The sequence below is a fragment of the Coregonus clupeaformis genome, chromosome 1, assembly GCF_020615455.1.
Source record: "Coregonus clupeaformis isolate EN_2021a chromosome 1, ASM2061545v1, whole genome shotgun sequence".
NCBI classification, from domain to species: Eukaryota; Metazoa; Chordata; class Actinopteri; order Salmoniformes; family Salmonidae; genus Coregonus; species Coregonus clupeaformis.
This window is the reverse complement of record NC_059192.1, coordinates 32,514,892-32,539,873: the sequence shown is the minus strand read 5'-3', so window position 1 is coordinate 32,539,873 and position 24,982 is coordinate 32,514,892. Positions and strand designations below refer to the sequence as shown.

At 42.2% G+C, this 24,982-nt stretch overlaps 1 protein-coding gene across 2 annotated transcripts in view; it reads left to right on the top strand.

The window, feature by feature from the left end:
- Nucleotides 1-10,042: 10,042 nt before the first annotated feature.
- Nucleotides 10,043-24,982, top strand: part of ngfrb (nerve growth factor receptor b) — a 70,289-nt gene continuing 55,349 nt past the window's right edge. Inside the window, exons 1-2 of one of the 2 annotated variants that reach the window (XM_045218314.1) lie at nucleotides 10,043-10,437; nucleotides 16,436-16,577. In XM_045218314.1, coding sequence (XP_045074249.1) covers nucleotides 10,402-10,437; nucleotides 16,436-16,577 — 178 coding nt within the window. In that variant the 5' untranslated portion in view covers nucleotides 10,043-10,401. The remainder of the gene's footprint in view (nucleotides 10,438-16,435; nucleotides 16,578-24,982) is intronic. The other variant, XM_045218348.1, reaches the window with a different exon arrangement.

The following is a 24,982-nucleotide window of genomic DNA, read 5'->3' as shown; positions in this document are numbered from 1 at the left end:
TTCCAATTAATTTGTTCAAAAAATGTATAAATATTACAAACTATTGAAAACCGTTTGCTCTTGAATTTCCTTTTAAAGACTGCTGGGTTTTAAAAGCTTGCCTTATTCAAATGATAATGAGTTTAGTTTAACTGTACATAATGGAGTGTGAGGAAAAGGTACAAAAATAAAGATAATTTTTTGCAGGTGAGGTAAAAAATAGGAACATTTCTGTGAAGCCCTATGGCACAATCTTCAATTGGGGTAAGTAGCTGTGAAAATGCCCCTTTCCTAAAAAATACATTTGATTAAAAAACAAAAAATCTGTCAACTGTAGCCATTTATTTTCCTTTATAGTTTGTTACCCTGAGCATGGCCATCATTCACCTACAATTTTCTTCTACAAAATTTGCTTTTTTTGTGTCAGCAATTAGACATTGATCAATTAGACACACGTCTTACCGCATGTTACCCTATACACACACACACACACACACACACACACACACACACACACACACACACACACACACACACACACACACACACACACACACACACACACACACACACACACACACACACACTTTCCTTATCCCCAGGACTGGCCAACTGGAGAAAATGTCTGTTATCTATTTAATACAGACAGATAGGGTGGAAGGGTGTGTGTGGCGGTTAGCTGCCACTTTGTCTTACTAAGCAGTGATTACAGGGTATCCATTACAAACTCACCGGCCACCTACATTGTTTTTTTCCCTCATCAATCTACACACAATACCCCATAATGACAAAGCAACTTAGTCATGCGTGCATACATTTTACATATGGGTGGTCCCAGGAATCTAATCCAGTACCCTGGCGTTACAAGCGGAAATGGAAATGTACAGTACACATCACAAATGTGTTGAAAATGCATATCGTATTAATAATGTACTAATACAATATATTGTTAATATATATGTTAATGATGTGTTGCAATGTAATTTAAACAAATGTTTTGTGCTTCTGCAAACACAAAGCTGTTTTGAAATGTATTTTCTAAGTTTTTTTCAAGCAAGTGGAACATATTAATCTTGTAAAGTTCAGTGGGGTACAGCAGGGTAGTGAGTGCAATAAAGCATTTTCAGCCAGTATCTTCCCACAAAAGTCCCCAAATGTTCAAGAGGTGAATGAATGTGCCCTTTCAATTTGACCACTCATGAAACACCCTCTTAGGCGCTGACCACGTCTGAACCCCATAACTGTCTCAGTGTTCCACTTCACTTTAGTTCCAGAGTGGCTATGTCATAGTGGTAGGGGGCGAGATGAGGGGGGAGGAAGATAGGCCAAGTATACTTACTAGACAAGAGGATACCTCTTTCTTTCTCCCCAGTTGAAAACAATAGGGAACGTGTTGTTTTGGGCCTGTGGTGTCTCTACAGTGTCTGGCTATGTCCCAAATGACACCCTATTCCCTACATAGTGCATTCATTTGACCAGAGCCCTATGGGCCCTGGTCAAAGATAGTGCACGATACAGGGGATAGGGTGCCATTTGGGATGCAAAATCTGCATAATCAGAGGCTTTATGAGATTAGTGGGGCACTTGACTTGTAGCTTTGTCAATGAGTAGCGTTTTGGGGGAACAGCCACGGGCATTGATCAGATATTATCATCAGACACAGTGCAGTTTAACACGTTGCCCAACAATGACCCCTCAGGCACTGAAGAAGGCTGCCTCGGACTTGGAGAGTCAATGCAGCCCTTTATGTACATGCAGAGTCACACACAAGTATATGAGTGCACAAGAGTACACACACACACACACACACACACACATGAACGCATTCGTAACCATGTACAACACACACGTGCATGCACGCTCAAACATGTATGACACACACAAACACATGCACACAGCCACGCACACAGCCACACATGCACGCACATGCACATTCACTCACACACAAACACACACACACACACAATTCATATAGGCACACAACCAACACACGCTAGAACATGGGTCAAGAATGTTGCATTTGTTTTCATCCCCCATGTCTTCGTAAGTGCCTGGCACAGCAGTAGTGGCCCGGCCAAATAAAAAGATAGCTTAACAAACTGCATAACTGTTCAGTTAGCTTTAATCCAGAACATAATAATTATAATAATAATATGCCATTTAGCAGCCGCTTTTATCCAAAGCGACTTACAGTCATGCGTGCATACATTTTTTTTTTGTGTACACACACACATGTTTTGTGCTAACATTCCATTCCTTGCAATCCGTTTCATGCCAAACATGTTTTGCATGACAAGGAGTGAAAAGGAGTGGAATGATAGCTAAACAGACTGGTACCCAGGTTACTGTTCAGTTGGCTGTTGAATTGAACAGGAAGTAGTTTATGTTACTTTATTGCACAGGAGTAGGAGCCACTGGCGCACGGTGTTCTTTGCTTTATGACTTGACAAAAAGAAAGAGCTCTGCTTCTGCTCTCAGTTCTCTGCTGACATCTTATATCTCACAGTATATACAGCCGATATTTCAGCTAAAGTCTCTTTATTATCTTATTTTGCAATATGGGAGAAAACACTGTAAATAAGATTATACTGTATGTATTTCAGGCAGGTCTGGTTGATACAATGTAGTATGGATACTGTGGGTTTGGTGACTATGGCTTTCTGTGGCTAGCGGTTGTTCTTGTAATATTTTTGAATGATAATGAATAGGATTTATATGGTGTTTAAGAGCCTTTTGAGGTACTTAACCATTTTCACCAATGTGTAGCTCCCACCTGGGTGAAACAGGGCAGCCATTTTGTGACAAAAGAATCACTGCACATCTGTTTATTGACGAGGGAATGGGCATTCAGGAGGTCAGTGGCTAGATGACTCTGGTCCGGAAGCTAAATCCCTGCAATTCTATAAATTTTGCCATGGGGTTTTGTACTGTGTATTTAAATACTGTGTATTTAAATACTCTATTTTTTCTACTGCTGTACATTGCATTTTAGTTACACTGTTTATACACACCACATATGTATTTATATACTGGATTTTTGAGATAGCTCACTCTAATATATCTACCTCTGTAAATTCATCTGGTGTATATACAGTACCAGTCAAAAGTTTGGACACACCTACTCATTCAGGGGTTTTTTACTATTTTCTACAATGTAGAATAATAGTGAAGACATCAAAACTATGAAATAACACATATGGAATCATGTAGTAACCAAAAAAGTATTGAACAAATCAAAATAGATGTTATATTTGAGATTCTTCAAATAGCCACCCTTTGCCTTGATGACAGCTTTGCACACTCTTGGCATTCTCTCAACCAGCTTCACCTGGAACACTTTTCCAACAGTCTTGAAGGAGTTCCCATACATGCTTAGCACTTGTTGGCTGCTTTTCCTTCACTCTGCCGTCCGACTCATCCCAAACCATCTCAATTGGGTTGAGGTCGGGGGATTTTGGAGGCCAGGTCATCTGATGAAGCACTCCATCACTCTCCTTTTTGGTAAAATAGCCGTTACACAGCCTGGAGCTGTGTTGGGTCATTGTCCTGTTGAAAAACAAATGATAGTCCCACTAAGCCCAAACCAGATGGGATGGCGTATCACTGCAGAATGCTGTGGTAGCCATGCTAGTTAAGTGTGCCTTGAATTCTAAATAAATCACAGACAGTGTCACCAGCAAAGCACCCCAACACCATAACACCTCATCCTCCATGATTTACGGTGGGAACTATACATGCGTTCACCCACACCGCGTCTCACAAAGACACGGTGGTTGGAACCAAAAATCTCCAATTTGGACTCCAGACCAAAGGACACATTTCCACCTGTCTAATGCCATTGCTCATGTTTCTTGGCCCAAGCAGGTCTCTTCTTCTTATTGGTGTCCTTTAGTAGTTGTTTCTTTGCATCAATTCGACCATGAAGGCCTGATTCACACAGTCCCCTCTGAACAGTTGATGTTGAGATGTGTCTGTTACTTGAACTCTGTGAAGCATTTATTTGGGCTGCAATTGCTGAGGCTGGTAACTCTAATGAATTTATCCTCTGCAGCAGAGGTAACTCTGGTTCTTCCATTCCTGTGCCGGTCCTCATGAGAGCCAGTTTCTTCATAGCGCTTGATGGTTTTTGCGACTGCACTTGAAGAAACTTTCAAAGTTCTTGAAATATTCTGCATTGACTGACCTTCATGTCTTAAAGTAATGATGGACTGTCATTTCTCTTTGATTATTTGAGCTGTTCTTGCCATATTATGGACTTAGTCTTTTACCAAATGGGGCTATCTTCTGTATACCCCCCCTACCTTGTCACAACACAACTGATTGGCTCAAACGCATTAAGAAGGAAAGAAATTCCACAAATTAACTTTTAAGAAGGCACACCTGTTAATTGAAATGCATTCCAGGTGACTACCTCATGAAGCTGGTTGAGAGAATGCCAAGAGTGTGCAAAGCTGTCATCAAGGCAAAGGGTGGGTATTTGAAGAATCTCAAATATGAAATACATTTTGATTTGTTTATCACTTTTTTGGTTACTCCACCATTCCATGTGTGTTATTTCATAGTTTTGATGTCTTCACTATTATTCTACAATGTAAAAAATAGTAAAAATAAAGAAAAACCCTTGAATGAGTAGGTGTGTCCAAACTTTTGACTTGTAGTGTATAGATTGCATTTGGATTACTGTTACAGTGCTATTTGGTTGTTAATTGGATTAGAGCTGATACTTCAAGATTTTTTATTTTATTTGTATTATTTGTGTACTTGTTTGACATTTTACTGAATTGTTAGGAGCTAGTAACATAAGCATTTTGCTGCACCTGCTATAACATCTGCTAAACTGTATATGCGACCAATAAACTTTGATCTGATTTGAGATGGCACGGAACCCTTCCAGTCCCAGGGACCCCCACATCTGTGCAGTATTGAACATGTCTGTTCATCATGCTATCCATCCAACTGCCGTTTCTTCATGAGTATTCTCTCCATACGCTGGAAGCAGAGTCGAAAAAAGAAGGAAGATAGGTCATGGTCGACTATATATGAATGGACAAAGCCATCGATCAAGTGACACCATTCATTCATATGTGAAGACTCAATAGTGCATTTGAAGCCAAGGAAGTTGGTTAAGATGGTGTCTCATGTGGGAGATTTATGTAGAAGTAACATAAGCAGTTTGAGCTACTCCAGGAAGTGATGTTGCAGACTAGCTCAGTGCTGCCCCCTCTCATTGAGTATTTCAATTTGAAGTCCGACAGGGGTACTGCAGGCTACCATTAGCTACTATATATTCTGTGTGCTATTTTAAAATAATCAGGTCAAGTACACACACCTTGTGTAATAGAAGCAATTATTGGTACCATGATTGTCTTAAGAAATATATATTTACACAAAGATTGACCACGAAGATTTACATTTTCCCCTTCACTATAATGGGGTATCCTGTTTTCTGCAAACAATCCCTGCAGTACCATGGTCGGCTTTGAACTTCAAATCAAATCAAATGTTATTTGCCACATGCGCCGAATACAACAGGTGTAGACATTACCGTGAAATGCTTACTTACAGCCCTTAACCAACAATGCATTTATTTTTAATAAAAAAGTAAAATAAAACTTTGAGAAAAAACAGAAGAAAAAAAACAGTAGGGAGGCTATATACAGGGGGGTACCGGTGCAGAGTCAATGTGCAGGGGCACCGGCTAGTTGAGGTAGTTGAGGTAATATGTACATGTGGGTAGAGTTAAAGTGACTATGCATAAATAATTAACAGAGTAGCAGCAGCGTAAAAAGATGGGGTGGGGGTGGGGGGGCAGTGCAAATAGTCCGGGTAGCCATGATTAGCTGTTCAGGAGTTATGGCTTGGGGGTAGAAGCTTTTGAGAAGCCTTTTGGACCTAGACTTGGCGCTCCGGTACCGCTTGCCGTGCGGTAGCAGAGAGAACAGTCTATGACTAGGGTGGCTGGAGTCTTTGACAATTTTGAGGGCCTTCCTCTGACACCGCCTGGTATAGAGGTCCTTGATGGCAGGAAGCTTGGCCCCAGTGATGTACTGGGCCGTACGCACTACCCTCTGTAGTGCCTTGCGGTCGGAGACCGAGCAGTTGCCATACCAGGCGGTGATGCTCTCGATGGTGCAGCTGTAGAACTTTTTGAGGATCTGAGGACCCATGCCAAATCTTTTCAGTCTCCTGAGGGGGAATAGGCTTTGTCGTGCCCTCTTCACGACTGTCTTGGTGTGTTTGGACCATGATAGTTTGTTGGTGATGTGGACACCAAGGAACTTGAAGCTCTCAACCTGTTCCCCGTTGATGAGAATGAGGGCGTGCTCAGTCCTCTTTTTTTTTCCTGTAGTGCACAATCATCTCCTTTGTCTTGGTCACGTTGTGGGAGAGGTTGTTATCCTGGCACCACACGGCCAGGTCTCTGACCTCCTCCCTGTAGGCTGTCTCATCGTTGTCGGTGATCAGGCCTACCACTGTTGTGTTGTCGGCAAACTCAATGATGGTGTTGGAGTCGTGCCTGGCCATCCAGTCATGGGTGAACAGGGAGTACAGGAGGGAACTGAGCACGCACCTCTGAGGGGCCCCGTGTTGAGGATCAGCATGGCAGATGTGTTGTTACCTACCCTTACCACCTGGGGGCGGCCCGTCAGGAAGTCCAGGATCCAGTTGCAGAGGGAGGTGTTTAGTTCCGGGATCCTTAGCTTAGTGATGAGCTTTGAGGGCACTATGGTGTTGAATGCTGAGTTGTAGTCAATGAATAGCATTCTCACGTAGGTGTTCCTCTTGTCCAGGTGGGAAAGGGCATCTGTGGATCTGTTGGGGCGGTATGCAAATTGGAGTGGGTCTAGGATTTCTGGGATAATGGTGTTGATGTGAGCCATGACCAGCCTTTCAAAGCACTTCATGGCTACAGACGTCAGTGCTACGGGTCGGTAGTCATTTAGGCAGGTTATCTTAGTGTCCTTGGGCACGGGGACTATGGTGGTCTGCTTGAAACATGTTGGTATTACAGACTCAGTCAGGGACATGTTGAAAATGTCGGTGAAGACACTTGCCAGTTGGTCAGCACATGCTCAGAGTACACGTCCTGGTAATTCGTCTGACCCTGCGGCCTTGTGAATGTTGACCTGCTTAAAAGTCTTATTCACATCGGCTACGGAGAGCGTGATCACATAGTCATCCGGAACAGCTGGTGCTCCCATGCATGCTTCAGTGTTGCTTGCCTCGAAGCGAGCATAGAAGGGTTTTAGCTCGCTTGGTAGGCTTGTGTCACTGGGCAGCTCGCGGGTGTACTTCCCTTTGTAGTCTGTAATAGTTTTCAAGCCCTGCCACATCCGACGAGCGTCAGAGCCGGTGTAGTACAATTCAATCTTAGTCCTGTATTGATTATTTGCCTGTTTGATGGTTCGTCGGAGGGCATAGCGGGATTTCTTATAAGCGTCCGGGTTAGAGTCCTGCTCCTTGAAACCGGCAGCTCTACCCTTTAGCTCAGTGCGGATGTTGCCTGTAATCCATGGCTTCTGGTTGGGGTATGCACGTACTGTCACTGTGGGGACGACGTCATCGATGCACTTATTGATGAAGCCAGTGACTGATGTGGTGTACTCCTCAATGCTATCTGAAGAATCCCGGAACATATTTCAGTCTGTGCTTGCAAAACAGTCCTGTAGTTTAGCATCTGCGTCATCTGACCACTTTTTTATTTACCACTTTAGTTTTTGCTTATAAGCAGGAATCAGGAGGATAGAGTTATGGTCAGATTTGCCAAATGGAGGGCGAGCTTTGTATGTGTCTCTGTGTGTGGAGTAAAGGTGGTCTAGAGTTTTTTTTCCTCTGGTTGCACATTTAACATGCTGGTAGAAATGAGGTTGAACGGATTTAAGTTTCCCTGCATTAAAGTCCCCGGCCACAAGGAGCGCTGCCTCTGGATGAGCATTTTCATGTTTAGTTATGGCCTTATACAGCTCATTGAATGCAATCTTAATGCCAGCATTGGTTTGTGGTGGTAAATAGACAGCTATGAAAAATATAGATGAAAACTCTCTTGGTAAATAGTGTGGTCTACAGCTTATCTTGAATGTGTGGCTTCAATGAGAGGGGGCAGTCATTTTCCCCTGAGTTATACTCACCATCGACGCATGAGCCTTAGTGATGCACTGTACTGACAATCGTCAATAGGCATATCATTATTTTGATCAATAAAGCATCCGTAATTTGGCACTATTAGGCACCTATCACTAGCCTATAGACTTGATAGCTGCACTGACTCCCTTGTCAAGCTTTGTGGTCCCCCATCTAAAATAATTTGGGACATATTCAAATTTCAATTGAAAGATTTGGTGAAGGCTGCATGTAGCCTATTATTCCTAGGGTCTTTATACCCTGCCAAAAAGATAAATGAATGGGAAACACTATCTTTCCGGCTAAACTCCAAATCAATCATTGGGTATGTCTGAAATGGCACCCTATTCCCTATGTAGTGCACTACTTTTGACCAAAGCCATATGTGACCTGGTCAAAAGTAGTGCACTACATAGTGAATAGGGTGTTGTTTCGGACTCACACATTCTCATTTACCTTATTCATCAGTGGGTAAGGGAGGATATCCGACATACTGCTGGACATAGGATGTTGATGATACACTGCCTGAAAGGCTACAGGATCGATACTGAGACTGTTTGGGAATCCACTGGCCCAAGGAAGAAACCTGAACCTCTTTCTCCAGCATCAACATTTCTTGTCCTTCAAGGGTTTTCTGTGAAGCTGCATGGTTGCATCTATATTCTTCACTCAGATCCAACCTCAATGAGCCTCTTCAATCAACAACATCACATGCAAATACTTTTTGTAGGCTATAAAACTATTACAACTTGTGATACTTGACTTCTCAGACAAAATGTCCTTATTTTTAAAGATTGAGTAGGCCTAACCTTTTTTTGTATAATGACCATAGGCCAATTTGTGATTAATTCGCAGTAGCACATAGGCTACTCTGTGATACACATTAGCTAACACGAACCACACTGACAAATATTCTGAGCTGGAATTATGTTCAATAAAACAATTGTTTGTAAACATACAGATGTGTAATAGCGTGGCTTATGTTGTACCTGACACATCTGGTTTCTGTGCGCAAAGGCATGGCTATGGTGAGGCCATGTGGTAAACTGATGCACAAAGGACATTATAGTGATGCTCTGACCAGCACATGAGCTGAATGACTTCTTACATTGACATTTACATTTTAGTAATTTAGCAGAAGCTCTTATCCAGAGCGACTTACAGTTAGTGAGTGCATACATTTTCATACAGTGCTGTATGCACCTGTCTTCTTGATATTGGTAATGCCTTACTCAACAGATGTATTTAATAGCCGAACATAGTTTTAAATCATTAAAATAATTTACCTGTGCACCTAGGCACATGGGTATAGAACCAATTTTGCCCTCTAGTGGAAGGCTTTATTAGACATTCATTTACAGGTTGACAATACCTGTCAAAAAAGTAGACTAGACCAAGTTTATTAGGTCTCATTTCATTAGGCAAGACACAATTGGCCCAGCGTCGTCCGGGTTGGGCCGGTGTAGGCCATCATTGTAAATAAGAATTTGTTCTTAACTGACTTGCCTAGTTAAATAAAAAACATCAATAACAATTTTACAGGCTGTCAAAGTGGTGACTAAAGGTGATAACTCATGTTACGGTTGTAGGCTTTTAACCGTATAACCGTATTATGTCAATTCCCCTAAGATAAAGTTGTCTCTGCAGTGAATGACCTAAACTTTAATTTGTTACGCAATTGGCAATAGTGATTTGGCATAGACTATTTCGGAAAACAGAGCCACTAGCCTGTAATGATTTACTTATGGGTGGTTATCTAATCAGACAATAACTGTAAATGGTCGCTGGAAGGGAAAAGGCAGTGAAAAGTTCCAGGTTTGTTGTTTTGTGAAAGAAAAAAACTGAACATGAATGTTGGAGGGGTGGGCGTCCCCTTAGCTCATGAGAGAAGCACAACAGTCATATGAGAAGCCGCACTGGAGAGATAATATACTTCCTAACAGCAGTCCATCTCTGTTCCGCGCTGTAGGCTGCTCTCTCGCAAGTGCGCCCCGGACTGTCCCGCAACATAGTCTACTGCATGAGTAAATCTCTGCAGGTTGCTTGCTGAGGATAATTATTACGCAGAGACTCCAATACATGGACTGACTCATTTCTTTTGGAGACTCCGGAAACACAAGAGAGAATTGGAGCCGGACGAGACACATGAGGATAAAACACAGACGTATATTTTTATGCATGGGCATTATGTATATTTTACCCACGAAATAAATGATTTTCTTATTTTCTAGTGCTTTTCTTGTCAGTCCGTTGACCTATTGGAAAAATACATAAATATCGAAGAAGTGACGGGGATTCAGAATGGGTACTCTGTTCTTAACAGTTCTACTCGGAGCGGTGAGTGTCAATATACTTCTATAACATTCCTCGTGTGTTTTTGCATGGTTAATTTTTTATTAAGTTGTTTGAACTACCTCGTGCATATTCACGCCCCTATATGTGCGGCAACACTGTCACTTGCGCATCCAGGTAGGACTGTGTAGCCTAGGCTAGAGTGCCAGGCTACGAGTCGTGATTTCTACAGGCTTCTTTGGTGAAGTAATTTCATAACGTAGTGCATGTTCAAGTTTCTGTTCATTCATAGACTCATGTAGTGCATGTTAACGTTTCTGTTCATTCATAGACTCTTTCATTCAATACTCTTGAAATAACCTCATTCACTCTGTCAAACCCACCAAGCCTATTGGAGACAACCCTCTTCGCAGTTCCACAACGCACGTAAAGTAACCAGTGTACATGATATCAACGTATATATATATATATATATATATATATATATATATATATATATATTATATATATATATATATTTTTTTTAAATATGAAGTATATTCGGAGCAGGGTCTGTCAATTGACCATATGGAGAGGGACTATCAATTGACCATACGTAAAATGTATGTATGCATGACTTTCGCTTTGGATAAAAGCATCTGCTAAATGGCGTATATTATAGCCTATGCATTTACATTTAAGTCATTTAGCAGACGCTGTTATCCAGAGCGACTTACAAATTGGTGCATTCAACTTAGGATAGCCAGTGGGACAACCACCTTTTTTTTAATGGGGGGTTGGGGGGGTAGAAGGATTACTGTTATACTATTCCAGGTATTCCTTAAAGAGGTAGGGTTTCAAGTGTCTCCAGAAGGTGGTCAGTGACTCCGCTGTCCTGGCGTCGTTGGGGAGTTTTTTCCACCATTGGCAGCGAATAGCTTTGACTGGGCTGAGCGGGAACTGTGCTTCTGTAGAGGTAGGTGGGCTAGCAGGCCAGAGGTGGATAAACGTAGTGCCCTCGTTTGGGTGTAGGGTCTGATCAGAGCCTGAAGGTAAGGAGGTGCCGTTCCCCTCACAGCTCCGAAGGCAAGCACCATGGTCTTGTAGTAGATGCGAGCCTCAACTGGAAGCCAGTGGAGTGTGCGGAGGAGCAGGGTGACATGAGAGAACTTTGGAAGGTTTAACACCAGACGGGCTGCAGTGTTCTGGATAAGTTGTAGGGGTTTAATGGCACAGGCAGGGAGCCCAGCCAACAGCGAGTTGCAGTAATCCAGACGGGAGATGACAAGTGCCTGGATTAGGACCTGTGCCGCTTTCTGTGTAAGGTAGGGTCGTACTCTGCGAATGTTGTAGAGCATGAACCTGCAGGATCGGGTCACCGCTTTGATGTTGGCGGAGAACGACAGGGTGTTGTCCAGGGGCACGCCAAGGTTCCTTGCACTCTGGGAGGAGGACACAATGGAGTTGTCAACCGTGATGGCGAGATCATGGAGCGGGCAGTCCTTCCCCGGGAGGAAGAGCAGCTCCGTCTTGCTGAGGTTCAGCTTGAGGTGGTGATCCGACATCCACACTGATATGTCCGCCAGACATGCAGAGATGCGATTCGCCACCTGGTTATCAGAAGGGGGAAAGGAGAAAATTAATTCTGTGTCAGTCTGCGTAGCAATGATAGGAGAGACCATGTGAGGATATGACAGAGCCAAGTGACTTGGTGTATAGAGAGAATAGGAGAGGGCCTAGAACTGAGCCCTGGGGGACACCAGTGGTGAGAGCACGTGGTGCGGAGACAGATTCTCACCACACCACCTGGTAGGAGCGACCTGTCAGGTAGGACGCAATCCAAGAGTGAGCAGCGCCGGAGATGCCGAACTCGGAGAGGGTGGAGAGGAGGATCTGATGGTTCACAGTATCAAAGGCAGCAGATCCTATACACAGTTTCATCCTGCATATTTATTTTCCCGTTCCATTTATGCACAAAGTATAGCTGCGAACCTTGGAAACTACATCCTTCTCGATTACATTAGAGACAGCATGACAATAATGATGTGGCAGTAGATTATATGGAAGAGGTCAACAAAAGGCTACCAAGAACATCAGACCTATAGGCCTATAATACTCTCCAGCCTGGTCTCATAGACTAGACGTAACATACTAAATGTAAATCCTGAACACTCAAATTAGTATGATATGTTACATTTGGTATGGTTACATGAGACAGATGGTTACATAATGGTGGGGGGCGGATGGGTGGGCGTATAATGCAAACGTCTAGTAGTAGCTACTTTTAAATTAAAGCAAGCTTTACTGGAATAGCTACCGTTGGCCTAGTAGTAGATGTAGTCGATGTCTAATGGCTTAACAGGTGTTGACAGGCTGAGGTTGGAAGGTTAAGTGCATCCAAGTGAAAATTGACTCAAATAGTAGCTTGGTGGAACGTTCAAGTTGTGTGCCCTAAAAATAATTGTGTGTGTGTGTGTTTGTGTGTGGTTGGCAGGCTTGTGTGGGCATCAGTGTGCGTGTGTGTGCATACTGTATGTGTGTGTGCGTTCGTGCGTTTGTGTATGAGAGAGAGAGAGGGAGAGAGAACAGCCTCGCGTTCCACACTTTCCCGTTCCACCCCTTGTGATTGACCTGTACTCTTGACTCTCCAGAGATAACTGACTTGATAAGAAAACACAACAATAAACGATAAACCAATGAGACTATATGCCAAGTCAAGCAATGACTCGCTTGTGTCAAGTACCAGGTATCCTTTGGCATTTGCTAATTGCTAATAGCTAATTATCCACCAATCCAACTGAGTGCACAATTACTTTGTGTTACTTTCTGTACTTTTTGGCCATTGAAACATGTTGTACTGCATCCATTCCTGAGGCAATAAGAAATCTTGAATCAGAAGAAACAAGGGCTGCTTCCCAAATGGCACCCTATTCCCTATAGTGCACTACTTTTGACCAGAGCCCTATAGGCCCTGGTCAAAAGTAACGCGTGCCATTTGAGACACAGCCAAGGAGATTGAGCAGGTTAACATTTTTCATCGTGAATCTTGTTCTGGAGGTAGTTCTGAGGTGGTCACTAGCTGGCACAGCCACAAAGTCATAAAATCTGATTTTAAACCTAACGCTAACCCTAACCTGTAGCTCACGCCAGGGTTGTGGGTTCGATTCCCACGGGGGACCAGTATGAAAATGTATGCACTCACTAACTGTAAGTCGCTCTGGAAAAGAGTGTCTGGTAAATGTAACCTTAAATTTAGACCAAAAAGCACATTTTTGTTTTCATATATTTTTTACAATATAGCCAATTTTGATTTTGCAGCTGGCCTATCTAAGGGGAAATTGCTCAGTGACAATAAACATCAACCTGTGGAGATTGAGTTGGTTGAAACGCCATTCTGGAACATGGAGTTTAATCAAAGACACGCTCCTGAGGTTATGAACATTATGAACAGTGAGGTTGTTAATGTGGCGTCGGTTCGGTGTGTTCCGTTGTACAGTGTGCAAGGGGCGATTCAGAGGCAAAGATGAGAGAGGGTGTGTGTGTGTCTGTGCGCGCGTGTATTAATATGCCATTTAGCAGACGCTTTTATCCAAAGCGACTTACAGTCATGCGTGCATACATTTTTTTTTTGTGTATGGGTGGTCCCGGGGATCGAACCCACTACCTTGGCGTTACAAGCGCCGTGCTCTACCAGCTGAGCTACAGAGGACCATGTGTGGTATGTGTGGTAACAGATCTGAGTCATGGTTCTACATGACTCGTTGCATAAGGCAAGTGAAAGGAATTAGGAAAAAATAAAGTAGCCTGAACTGTGAACATTTTTGGCAAGTCCAACTGTGGTTTTTATACATACCGGTAATATGACTACCTTCAACTACAGTTTAACAAGTATACTAAAACATTTGCATTACAAAACTGGCTCAAATAGCATATCATGCCAAAATAAACCCAGTTATCAATGTAAGTAATCTATTTTTCAATACCTCACTATAGAATGTTGAGCAAAACTCAAGAAACTGTTAATTGTTCCAAAGTAATCTGTCCGTCAACTGAAGTGTTACCACATCACTGTGGACTTGAGCTCTGAGGGCTTAAATGGGACTAGCAGAGACTTAGAGGTGGATGGGCGCATGGAATGGGATGGTCAAGGGAGTGAAGGAGAGGGGTAGGAGGAGAGAGGGAGCGGGTGTAACGGACAACCTTTTTCCTGAAGGAAGAATGCAGTGGGTATGTAAATTGGTGTGGACACACACACACACACACACACACACACACACACACACACACACACACACACACACACACACACACACACACACACACACACACACACACACACACACACACACACACACACACACACACACACACACCCACCACCACCAACACCACTGATAGCTGACTCAAAAAGCCTGAGGGGACATTTGCTGTCTTTGTAGAGCAGCTCTCTTGTCAGTGACATTCCACACCTGAGTACGTTGGATTTCCGTCGACAACATCACTCTCCGTACCACGCGTACCCCAGTATAGTTTAGGGTGAAGTTGCCCCTAGACACTGATCCTGGGTCAGTTTTACATTGTCCCACTAATGATGAAGGTTCAGATTGGGGGAGGAGAAAGGGAAACTTCACTCCGAAGGACCCAGAATAATATTACAATATTATAATTATATATTTATATAGCCTATAATATTTTCTATACAGGATCCCACTTCTGACACCAGTATACAACATTCATAGAATCAGATGAAACAAGCGGAGACAGTACTTTCCCAATTGTGGTCCGTGGTTTGTAAACTATTTATTTGGGGGAAAAGCTCATTCCTCTCTCAAATGGAGCCTCGGCTTGAAAAGGTATGCACCATCCAACATAGGAACCATGCAAAGAAAAAAAATGCTATTGCTACATGCTACCTTGCTTTCAAACTAAGGTGCACAGACAGTGAAGCTACCTGAAAACATGAAACAACTCTAGGTATGGAAGTTTGCTTCAGAAAGTTAGCATTTCAGCTAATTCATTGTATCGATAGAGGAAGTAAAGAACCATAACATGCTACCTTCATAAGGGCTAAAGACAGAACTCACTTAGCTTAGATTGAGAGAGAGCGAATGACGTGCCTCCCTTCAGGTTGTCATCAGCATCAATGTAAAAACGCATTTGCTTCTCTTTTTGAAGATTTACTTTGGAGATTAAGGGTTATATGGAGTGTGTAGCAGTTAAAGGACCAATGTTAGGAAAATTGGGTTTAGTGTAAGAAGTGCCCAGAGTATTCAACCAAACTAACCCCCCCACACACACACCCATACACACATGCCTGATTCAGACACACGCACATGCGCGCATTCACACATGCACAAGAGCCTGATTTAAACACACACACACTCAGGCCGGGATTCAATCTGATGGCCCCTTTTCCGCTATGCACCTTTTAAAGGCAATGTTCCCGCGTTCGCGGAGACTGCATAAATGGTCAACGCTGTCAGCTTAATTGAAATAACCTTGTCAAGTGTGCTATTACGCAGATATACCACTGAACGGAAAGAATCCCGGCCTCAGTCACACATGCACACGGGCACACACACGCACACACACACACACACACACACACACACACACACACACACACACACACACACACACACACACACACACACACACACACACACACACACACACACACACACAGTGTTTGTCTGAGCTCCTGTAAGCACGTTAACCACCAGGAAAGCACCACAAGTTTATGTCTGTGAGTGCCCTTGCCTTTGTGTGTGTGCTATGTGTTATAAGTGCACATTCATGGCTCTAGAGGCTACAGTGAGCTCTCATGTGTTCTCCCTATCATTTGTGTGTGTGTGTGTGCATGTTGGTTTTTACATTTGACATTTTAGTCATTTAGCAGACGGTCTTATCCAGAGCGTCTTAGTTAGTAAGTGCATACATTTTTCATATGTTGTGTGTGCGTGCGTTTGGCCTTGCCATGTGTCTGTGTGTGCATGTGTTGTTGTTGTTTGTACCCAGTTGTTTGATGAGTCATCCTCATCTATGTCTCTCTGTTGATTGACAGGTCGGAGCTCTAGCCAATAAGGAGGCCTGTAGCTCAGGCAACTTCACCACCACTGGGGAGTGCTGCAAGCAGTGCCAGCCCGGGGAGGGAGTTATCAAGCCATGTAGAGCAACACAGACTGTCTGTGCCCCATGCCTTGACAGTGAGTACACACACACACACACACACACACACACACACACACACACACACACACACACACACACACACACACACACACACACACACGTACACACCCTTACACATTTATACATGGGTGTGGGTGCATGCACACAGACGTATGCACATACACGCACACACACGCACACACACGCACACAGAATTCACACAAAATGTGTCTAATGAACATGCCTTGATAGTGGTTTACAGATTACACCCCCTTTAGCCGTAAATGTCTGGACATTCATTACATTATGATGTGGTCACCTAAGGGTTATGACCTCCTCATAGCAATACTCGATTGTACTTATAGTCCATAGACAGTACAGTATAGTACAGTTCAGTATAGTACAGTACACACAGTACTGCTGTATTGGACATGAAGTAAGTCTTGGCCGGTATTCATAAGGCGAAGAGAAGAGAAGGAGTGAAGGAGTGCTGATCTAGGATCAGTTTTGCCTTTTAGATCATAATGAATACGATTATATGGACGGGGAGGGCCTGATCCTAGATCAGCACTCCTCTGAAACGTTTTATGAATATGGGCCCAGATGAACAGTGAGTTCTGTTATCATGGCGGCAGGTAGCTTAGTGGTAAAGTGTTGTGCCAGTAACCTCATCCCGTGAAAATCGTGTGTGCCCTTAAGCAAGGCACCTAATTGCTCATATCGCTCTGGATAGCGTCTGCTAAATTTCCCAACCTCCCAACAGTAATTATGCTGTACACTAGACCGAGTAAACACTTCTCTAGTCAATAAATACTTTGGAGTGAATACGTACTGTACTTATGAGTGCCAAAGCAAGTGCCCTCTCCACGTGCCCTTGTTTGCCCGTGCTACAGACGGCTATATCGGTCCGATAATGCAGGAATAGTAAAGGCCCAGTGCACTCCTTTTTTCAGGGAGTGCTGCAGCACCGTCTGTACCCCTACTTGGCTTTGACAGCAGAGTATGTACTACATTTATTTTACCTCGATGCTGGATGCTAATTTCCTCAAAACAAAAACAATAACAAATGCAGGATAAAAAAATATATATTAGCAGCAACGTATGGTGTGCGTTAGGAGAGAGTCATGTGAATGTGCATAGAGGCAGTGCAGATAGTCCGGATGACTGGAAACTCACCCCCAGTGATGAACTGGGCCGTCCGCACAACGCATGAACCAGGGAATCTATATTCGGAGAGCCTGTTTCTGTCCTGCTCTTGACTTTGGTGCAGGGCATGTGATGTCCATCGCCTCTTCGTCACAAAACTCTCAGATTTTCTCAAAAAGATACGTTTGGTGGTGCTAGTGTAGGCAGACCATCTCTGGTAGGAAGGACGTCAGCGTTGCGCAGCAGCTGAAACATGGTCCCGACTGAGTCCGAACGCTCCTTGGCAACAACAACACCAGGCTCCAGAGCTTTGAGGCTGTAAAACAGGAAACTAGACAAAAAATAGACAAGACATTATAACCTTGCATAACATCAATGTACCTCTTAAGTTTAGATAATAAGATGTGTTGTTTATGTGTCGTTTATGCTTAACAAGTTGATGGGTCATGTAATCATCTGGCAAAGTGGAGTCTTTTGTTTAGATATGTAGCTAGCTAGCTAGCTAAACAATGAACCATAATCCCAACCCATACAGTATCAATACAAATGGATTGTCATAGCTAGCCACCATGCATGAAATTATGCAGTATGACTCTGCAGGTAGCTAAAGATAACCAACTAGGTTCAATGTTAGCTAGCTAGCTAACAGTAGGTTATAAATAGCAATGCAAATGGATTTCCCGAGATATGAATAATATTACTACACAGATCATATACGTAGTTAGCGGGCCAGCCAGCTAACGTTAGCTAGCTAGCTAACAGTACGCTTTAACTTGCAATGAAGACAACTTTCTGACAAAATTAGAAACATATAATATCTGAAAATGTAGTTAGACTCTTACCTGTATACATGGATGAATGCTTCATGGCAGACTGGAACCCCTTTCACTAAGTAAGAAATCCTCTGTCATATGTGTTTTGTTTGTACAGCTTGCTTGGGCTGTTGTGTCAAGTCACTCCAGTTCACACTGACTGTGTGCAATGCTATAAGAATCATCAGATCTTTCTCCCTCTCTGTCACGGATGCCATGGTTGCACTTAGTTTGAAGATGTAATCCAGAGAGAGGTGTTTTATACAACAGCCTTCTGTGTTCTCTTTTCGACTCCTTCCACATTTGCAATCAAACATCAGAATTTTCTCCATCTCCTTCTCATACTCTGCTTCCACCGGGCATTCCTCTGATTTCAAAACTCGGTCAACCTCTTCCGTGACAACAACACTCCGTTTCTTACCCATCACTGTCATTAGAAGACTTTACAATGTCTGGTTCAATGAAAATGTTTTTACCTAAGTCAGAAATTTCATCATTGTTTGATTCATTTTCAGAGTCAGAGAGAGTCATCATGGCATGATCGTCCTCCAGAATGTAGTCCTTCACAACTTTTTCCCACTGATCTTTGCTGATAGCACCTGCTAAATTCAGGGCAGCAATGTTGTTGAGAGCAGTAGCAACACTTTTGCAGTTCTCCATGGTTATATCTTTCAAAAAAGCTGCGGAAGCAAGGATCATCTACACATACCGAGCAGCTCATGTTATAGACAGAAGCCTGCGACATGGCAGACCAATCAGAACTAATCTCTTATCAGTCCATCCATTATCTCAACCTATCATGTCTAGTGAAGGTTCCTGTCTTTTTCCGTGGCTAAACCAACTCGTAATTTAACAATTTTATTCGTATTTACAGATGACATACAATTTGTTATTAAGACACATTAAACTTCATGGGCATATACCACAACCATCTAGCAATCCAAAGGTTGCATGTTCGAGTCGCGTCAGGGACAACTGTAGCATTTTAGTTAACGCTTCCCCTAATCCTTCTCCTAACCTTAACCTAATTATCCTAACCTTTAACATAAATTATCCTAACTTTTGTCATTAGTTTTCCTAACCACAAATGTAAATTCTCCCAGTAATTTTCCTTTGTTGTTACAACCCAACTAGCAACCTGCTCTCAGAGAAATACATATAATACTATACGTTCTCCAAGAGGTATGATAAATTACTTCATCCAATTCGTATGCTATTGTATGACCAGGTAAGATGTACTGTAGGTCCTCTAATTCGTATGATAATGTACGACCGCTATTAAATTCATAATGTAATATAAAGTAATATCTTTCATACTAAATGGAGGGTGTCAATTTACTTACCCAATCCTACAAATTGCCCTGAGACCAGGTTGGCATGATAGGAAAATAATAGCCCAATAAAGGAGTATTATAAAAGACAAAGCAGTTTGAGACTGTTACTTGGTAGCCTGGTCCCAGATCTGTTTGTGCTATCATGCTACCTACTTTTCACTCATTGTCTTGCCAAACATGTTAGCAGATCTGGGACCAGACTTGTTTCTTGGATCAGAAGCTCCAAAAATGAGAATGTTCTACATCTACTAAAACGACGGACCCGTCTACCATGTAGGATGAGCCAATTTTTAACTTCTTCCCCTGACATATTGTTCGAGGTCAGGAGGTCCTAGTTAAGTTGGGGCTGCGCTGCAAAGGCCCTGGTTATGGGCCAGTTCCTGTCGGGTTCCCAGAGTCCTCTCTGGCCACGCGTGTGTGTGAATCCCATGGCTGGTCTGGGCCACCCTGTCAAGTAAGCACTACTCTAGCCAGTGTGTGTGAGCGTGCATGTGTGTCTCTGTCTGTATCTCTGTCTGTGCGTGAGCCAGAGAGATATACTGTAGAATCCACAGGGCAGACAGACACACAGACAGGGTCGTGAGAGTGTTTTTAGGTTTTAAGGATAAGGAGGACAGCATTGGTCTGCACTCTGTAATTTATTCATGGCTAGTTTCTGGGAAATTATGTACATCTATTTCTGTAAGACCATAATGCAACTCATGACATGAGTTATGCTACTTTAAGTGGTCATGTTGTTTCTCAGAGAAATAACATCAGAGTTGCGTCCCAAATGGCACCCTACGGGCCCTGGTCAAAAGTAACGCTCTATATAGGGAATAGGTTGCCATTTGGGATGCAGACCAGGAGTGAGTGCTTCTCTGGTTGTACTTTTCAAATTCCTTTTTTGGTAATATAAACACATGATATAGACTTTAAAGGATGTACTTTTTTTTCAGGGCTTTCCACAAATTTGTTTTTGATTCCAAGAACAAGGTATTTCGTTAAGGAAAATATCTTAATTCCTTTGGGTTTGTTGCTTTCTGGTCTGGTTGCATACGAAGTATAACATGTATTTTGTTTAAGTGTGTTGTGCCTGTCTTGTCTGGACATAATATTGAACTTGAATCAGACATCAAATCAAATAAAATTTTATTTGTCACATGCACCGAATACAACAGGTTTTAGACTTTACCGTGAAATGCTTACTTACGAGCCTTTTCCTAACAATGCAGAGTTAAAAAGTAAGAACAATTTGCTAAACATTTAAAAGGTAATAGTAGCACAAATAATAACTATTTACATACACTATATACAAGGAGTACCGGTACCGGTAGGCATACAGTATAACATACAGTATGTATAGATACATATGAGTATTAAACTACTATTTCATTACAAAACTCTATGTAAGGGGAGTGGAGCACGTTGTTCTATCTAAGCCCTAAGACACCTTATCCAACTTAATCAACTTAATTATCAAGTTGAATAAGATATGATATTGCTGGGCTTAAACGAAAATGTGCACCACTTTAGGTCCTCAGGACCAGGATTGGGAAACACTACTGATTGTGGGCTTTGAGGCAGCACTTCATTCATCACTATAAAGCCATTTGGACGAAGCCATCGATGATGTCACCCCACTGTTTCCTATGAGAATGCTCAGTGGAAACATTGCAAGTTTGAGCTACTCTAGGAAGTGACGTTGCAGGCTAGCTCAGTGCTTCCCCCTCTCATGGAGTATCTCAAGTTGAAGGCCGACCAAGTTACTGCAGGCTGCCATTAGCAACTAAATTATCCTTATAACTTAGTCTGTGTGTGATTGTAAAGTAATCGGTTCCAGGACATACATCTGTTGAAATATAAGTAATTATTGGTACCATGATTGTGTAAAAAAAATGTTTTTATATCCACGAAAATTGACAATGAAGATCGCCATTTCCCCATTCACTATAATGGGGGATCCTGTTTTCTGGAAACAATACCTGCAGTACCGCGATCGGCTTTCAACTTGAACTCTTCAATGCAAGCAGGCAGTCGTTCTCCCCTGCTTTAGGCCACCAAACTGCTGTGTCAGTTTACAGTGCGAGACAGACACAGTGGTTACTTGAGAAGAAAAGCTTAACAAAAGCCACACACCATTTAGTCTTGGAACGTGGAACTTGGTCAGAACAGAACAGGGCTGATCAGGGCCAACTGAAACATACAGAGGAGTTCTTGGGACTGGATAGATAGACGACGAAAGATAAAACAAAGCTAACCCAGCTGTGTGAGAACACACACACACACACACACACATACACACACACACACACACACACACACACACACACACACACACACACACACACACACATACACACACATACACACACACACACACACACACACACACACACACACACACACACACACACACACACACATACACACACACACACACACCAGCTGTATGAGAAAAATACACATCTCATCCAGCGAAAAACACTCCATGCTAACACACATGCTCATCTGTTACCGGCTGGCAAAGTCGGAGTCCTTTTATGGGAGTTCAAAACAAAGGAATGGATTGAATGCTAGCTCCAGGCTAATGTACCGCTTTTATATTATTATAATGCTGAGCCAGGCAAAGACAGCCTATACTCCCTCCTCTCCACCCCAGCTGCAGGCTAGCTTTATTAATGTATTGACTACTTGAATTATTGATGTGTGGCATTATGATAATGCTTTTGAGAGCAGTGATGGGTCAGGGGAAGGGGTGAGGGGTGAGGGGGGGTGGGGTGGGGGGGGCAGAGGGGCTGAGTGGACACATATCTGACACACAGGCAGGCACACACATACCCAAGCATTGTCTTAACAGTCCATTAGATACAATGCCTTGCAAAAGTATTTTGACCCCTTGGATTTCTTCACATTTTCTGGTGTTAAAAAGTGGGATTCAAATTGATTTAATTGTCATGTTTTATCAACAATGTACACAATACTCTGTAATGTCAAAGTGGATTTTTTAAAGATTAATAATAAATTCTATAACTAAAATATAGACCTTGCATAAGTATTCAGCCCCTTTGTTTAGGCAAGTCTAAATTAGTTCAGGAGTACAATTTGGCTTAACAAATCACATAAAAAGTTACATGGACTAATAATAGGGGTTGACATTATTTTTAAATAACTAACCTTCACTCTGTCCCCCATACATATAACATCTGTAAGGTCAAGCACAGATTCAACTACAAAGACTAGGGAGCTTTTCGAGAGCCTCATAAAAAAGGGCAGTGATTAGTAGATGGGTAACAATAAAAAATCAGACATTAAATATCTCTTTAAGCATGGTTTAGTTAATAATTATGCTTTGAATTATGTATTAAACCACCCAGACACCTCAAAGATACAGCTATCCTTCTGAACTGAGCTGCAGGACAGGAATGAAACTACTCAAGGATGTTACCATTAGGCCATTGGTGATTTTAAAACAGCTACAGAGTTCAATGGCTGTGATGGGAGAGAACTGAGGATGGATCAACAACATTGTAGTGACTCCACAATAATGACCTAAATGACGAAGGACGCAAATATACAAAACATGGCAAAGGAATACACTTTTTGGCCTATGTTTGGGGCAAATCCAACACAACACATCACTGAGTAACTGCCTCCTTATTTTCAAGCATGGCGGTGGCTGCATCATGGCATGGGCATGCTTGATATGGGCAAATACTGGGGAGTTTTTAAGGATACAAAGAAATGGGATAGGGCTAAGCTAAGGCAAAATGCTAGAGCAAAACCTGTTTCAGACTGCTTTACACCAGACACTGGGAGAGGAATTCACCTTTCACCAGGACGATAATCTACAACACAAGGCCAAATCGACACTGGAGTTGCTTACCAAGAAGACAGTGAATGTTCTTAAGTGGCCAAGTTACAGTTTTTACATAAATCTGCTTGAAATACTATGGCAAGACTTGAAAATTGATGTCTAGCCATGATCACCAACATCTTAACAGAGCTTGAAGAATTTAGAAAATAATAATATTACACAATCCAGGTGTGCAAAACTCTTAGAGTTACCCAAGAAGACTCACAGGTGTAATTGCTGCCAAAGGTGTTTCTAACATGTATGGACTCGGGGAGCTGAATACTTATGCAACGACTATATATATATACATATATATATAGTATATATGTATATATATACACTACCAGTCAAAAGTTTGGACACACCTACTCATTCAAGGGTTTTTCTTTATTTTTACTATTTTTTACATTGTAGAATAATAATGAAGAGATCAAAACTATGAAATAACACATATGGAATCATGTAGTAACCAAAAAATTGTTAAACAAATCAAAATGTATTTTATATTTGAGATTCTTCAAATAGCCACGCTTTGCCTTGATGACAGATTTGCACACCCTTGGCATTCTCTCAACAAGCTTCATGAGATAGTCACCTGGAAAGCATTTCAATTAACAGGTGTGCCTTCTTAAAAGTTAATTTGTGGAATTTCTTTCCTTCTTAATGCGTTTGAGCCAATCAGTTGTGTTGTGACAAGGTAGGGGGGGTATACAGAAGATAGCCCTATTTGGTAAAAGTCCATAATATGGCAAGAACAGCTCAAATAAGCAAATAGAAACAACAGTCCATCATTACTTTAAGACATGAAGGTCAGTCAATACATAACATTTCAAGTCGCAAAAAGCAGTCGCAAAAACCATCAAGCGCTATGATGAAACTGGCTCTCATGAGGACCACCATAGGAGTGGAAGACCCAGAGTTACCTCTGCTGCAGAGGATAAGTTCATTAGAGTTACCAGCCTCAGAAATTGCAGCCCAAATAAATGCTTCACAGACTTAGCCTGAAGAAGATTAGGCATTTTTACACACCTGCAGCTTGACCGTTAAGAATGTGTTCTTTGTGTATTTGTTTGCGTCATTCTTGAGTGTCTTGTACATATTTATATTGTGCCTTTTTAACCATCTATATTGTATATGAATATATCATCTCTAAGGGAAATACTTAAGATGTGTTAAATGCATTATCAAACATGGTTGTTACACTTTAGTTTAAGTGTATCTTATTTTATTACTCATACTTTTTTTTTTTAACCATTAATCGGTGCCGAAATATTTTATTTGTAACTATCAGTAACGCTGAAAAGCTTACTGTA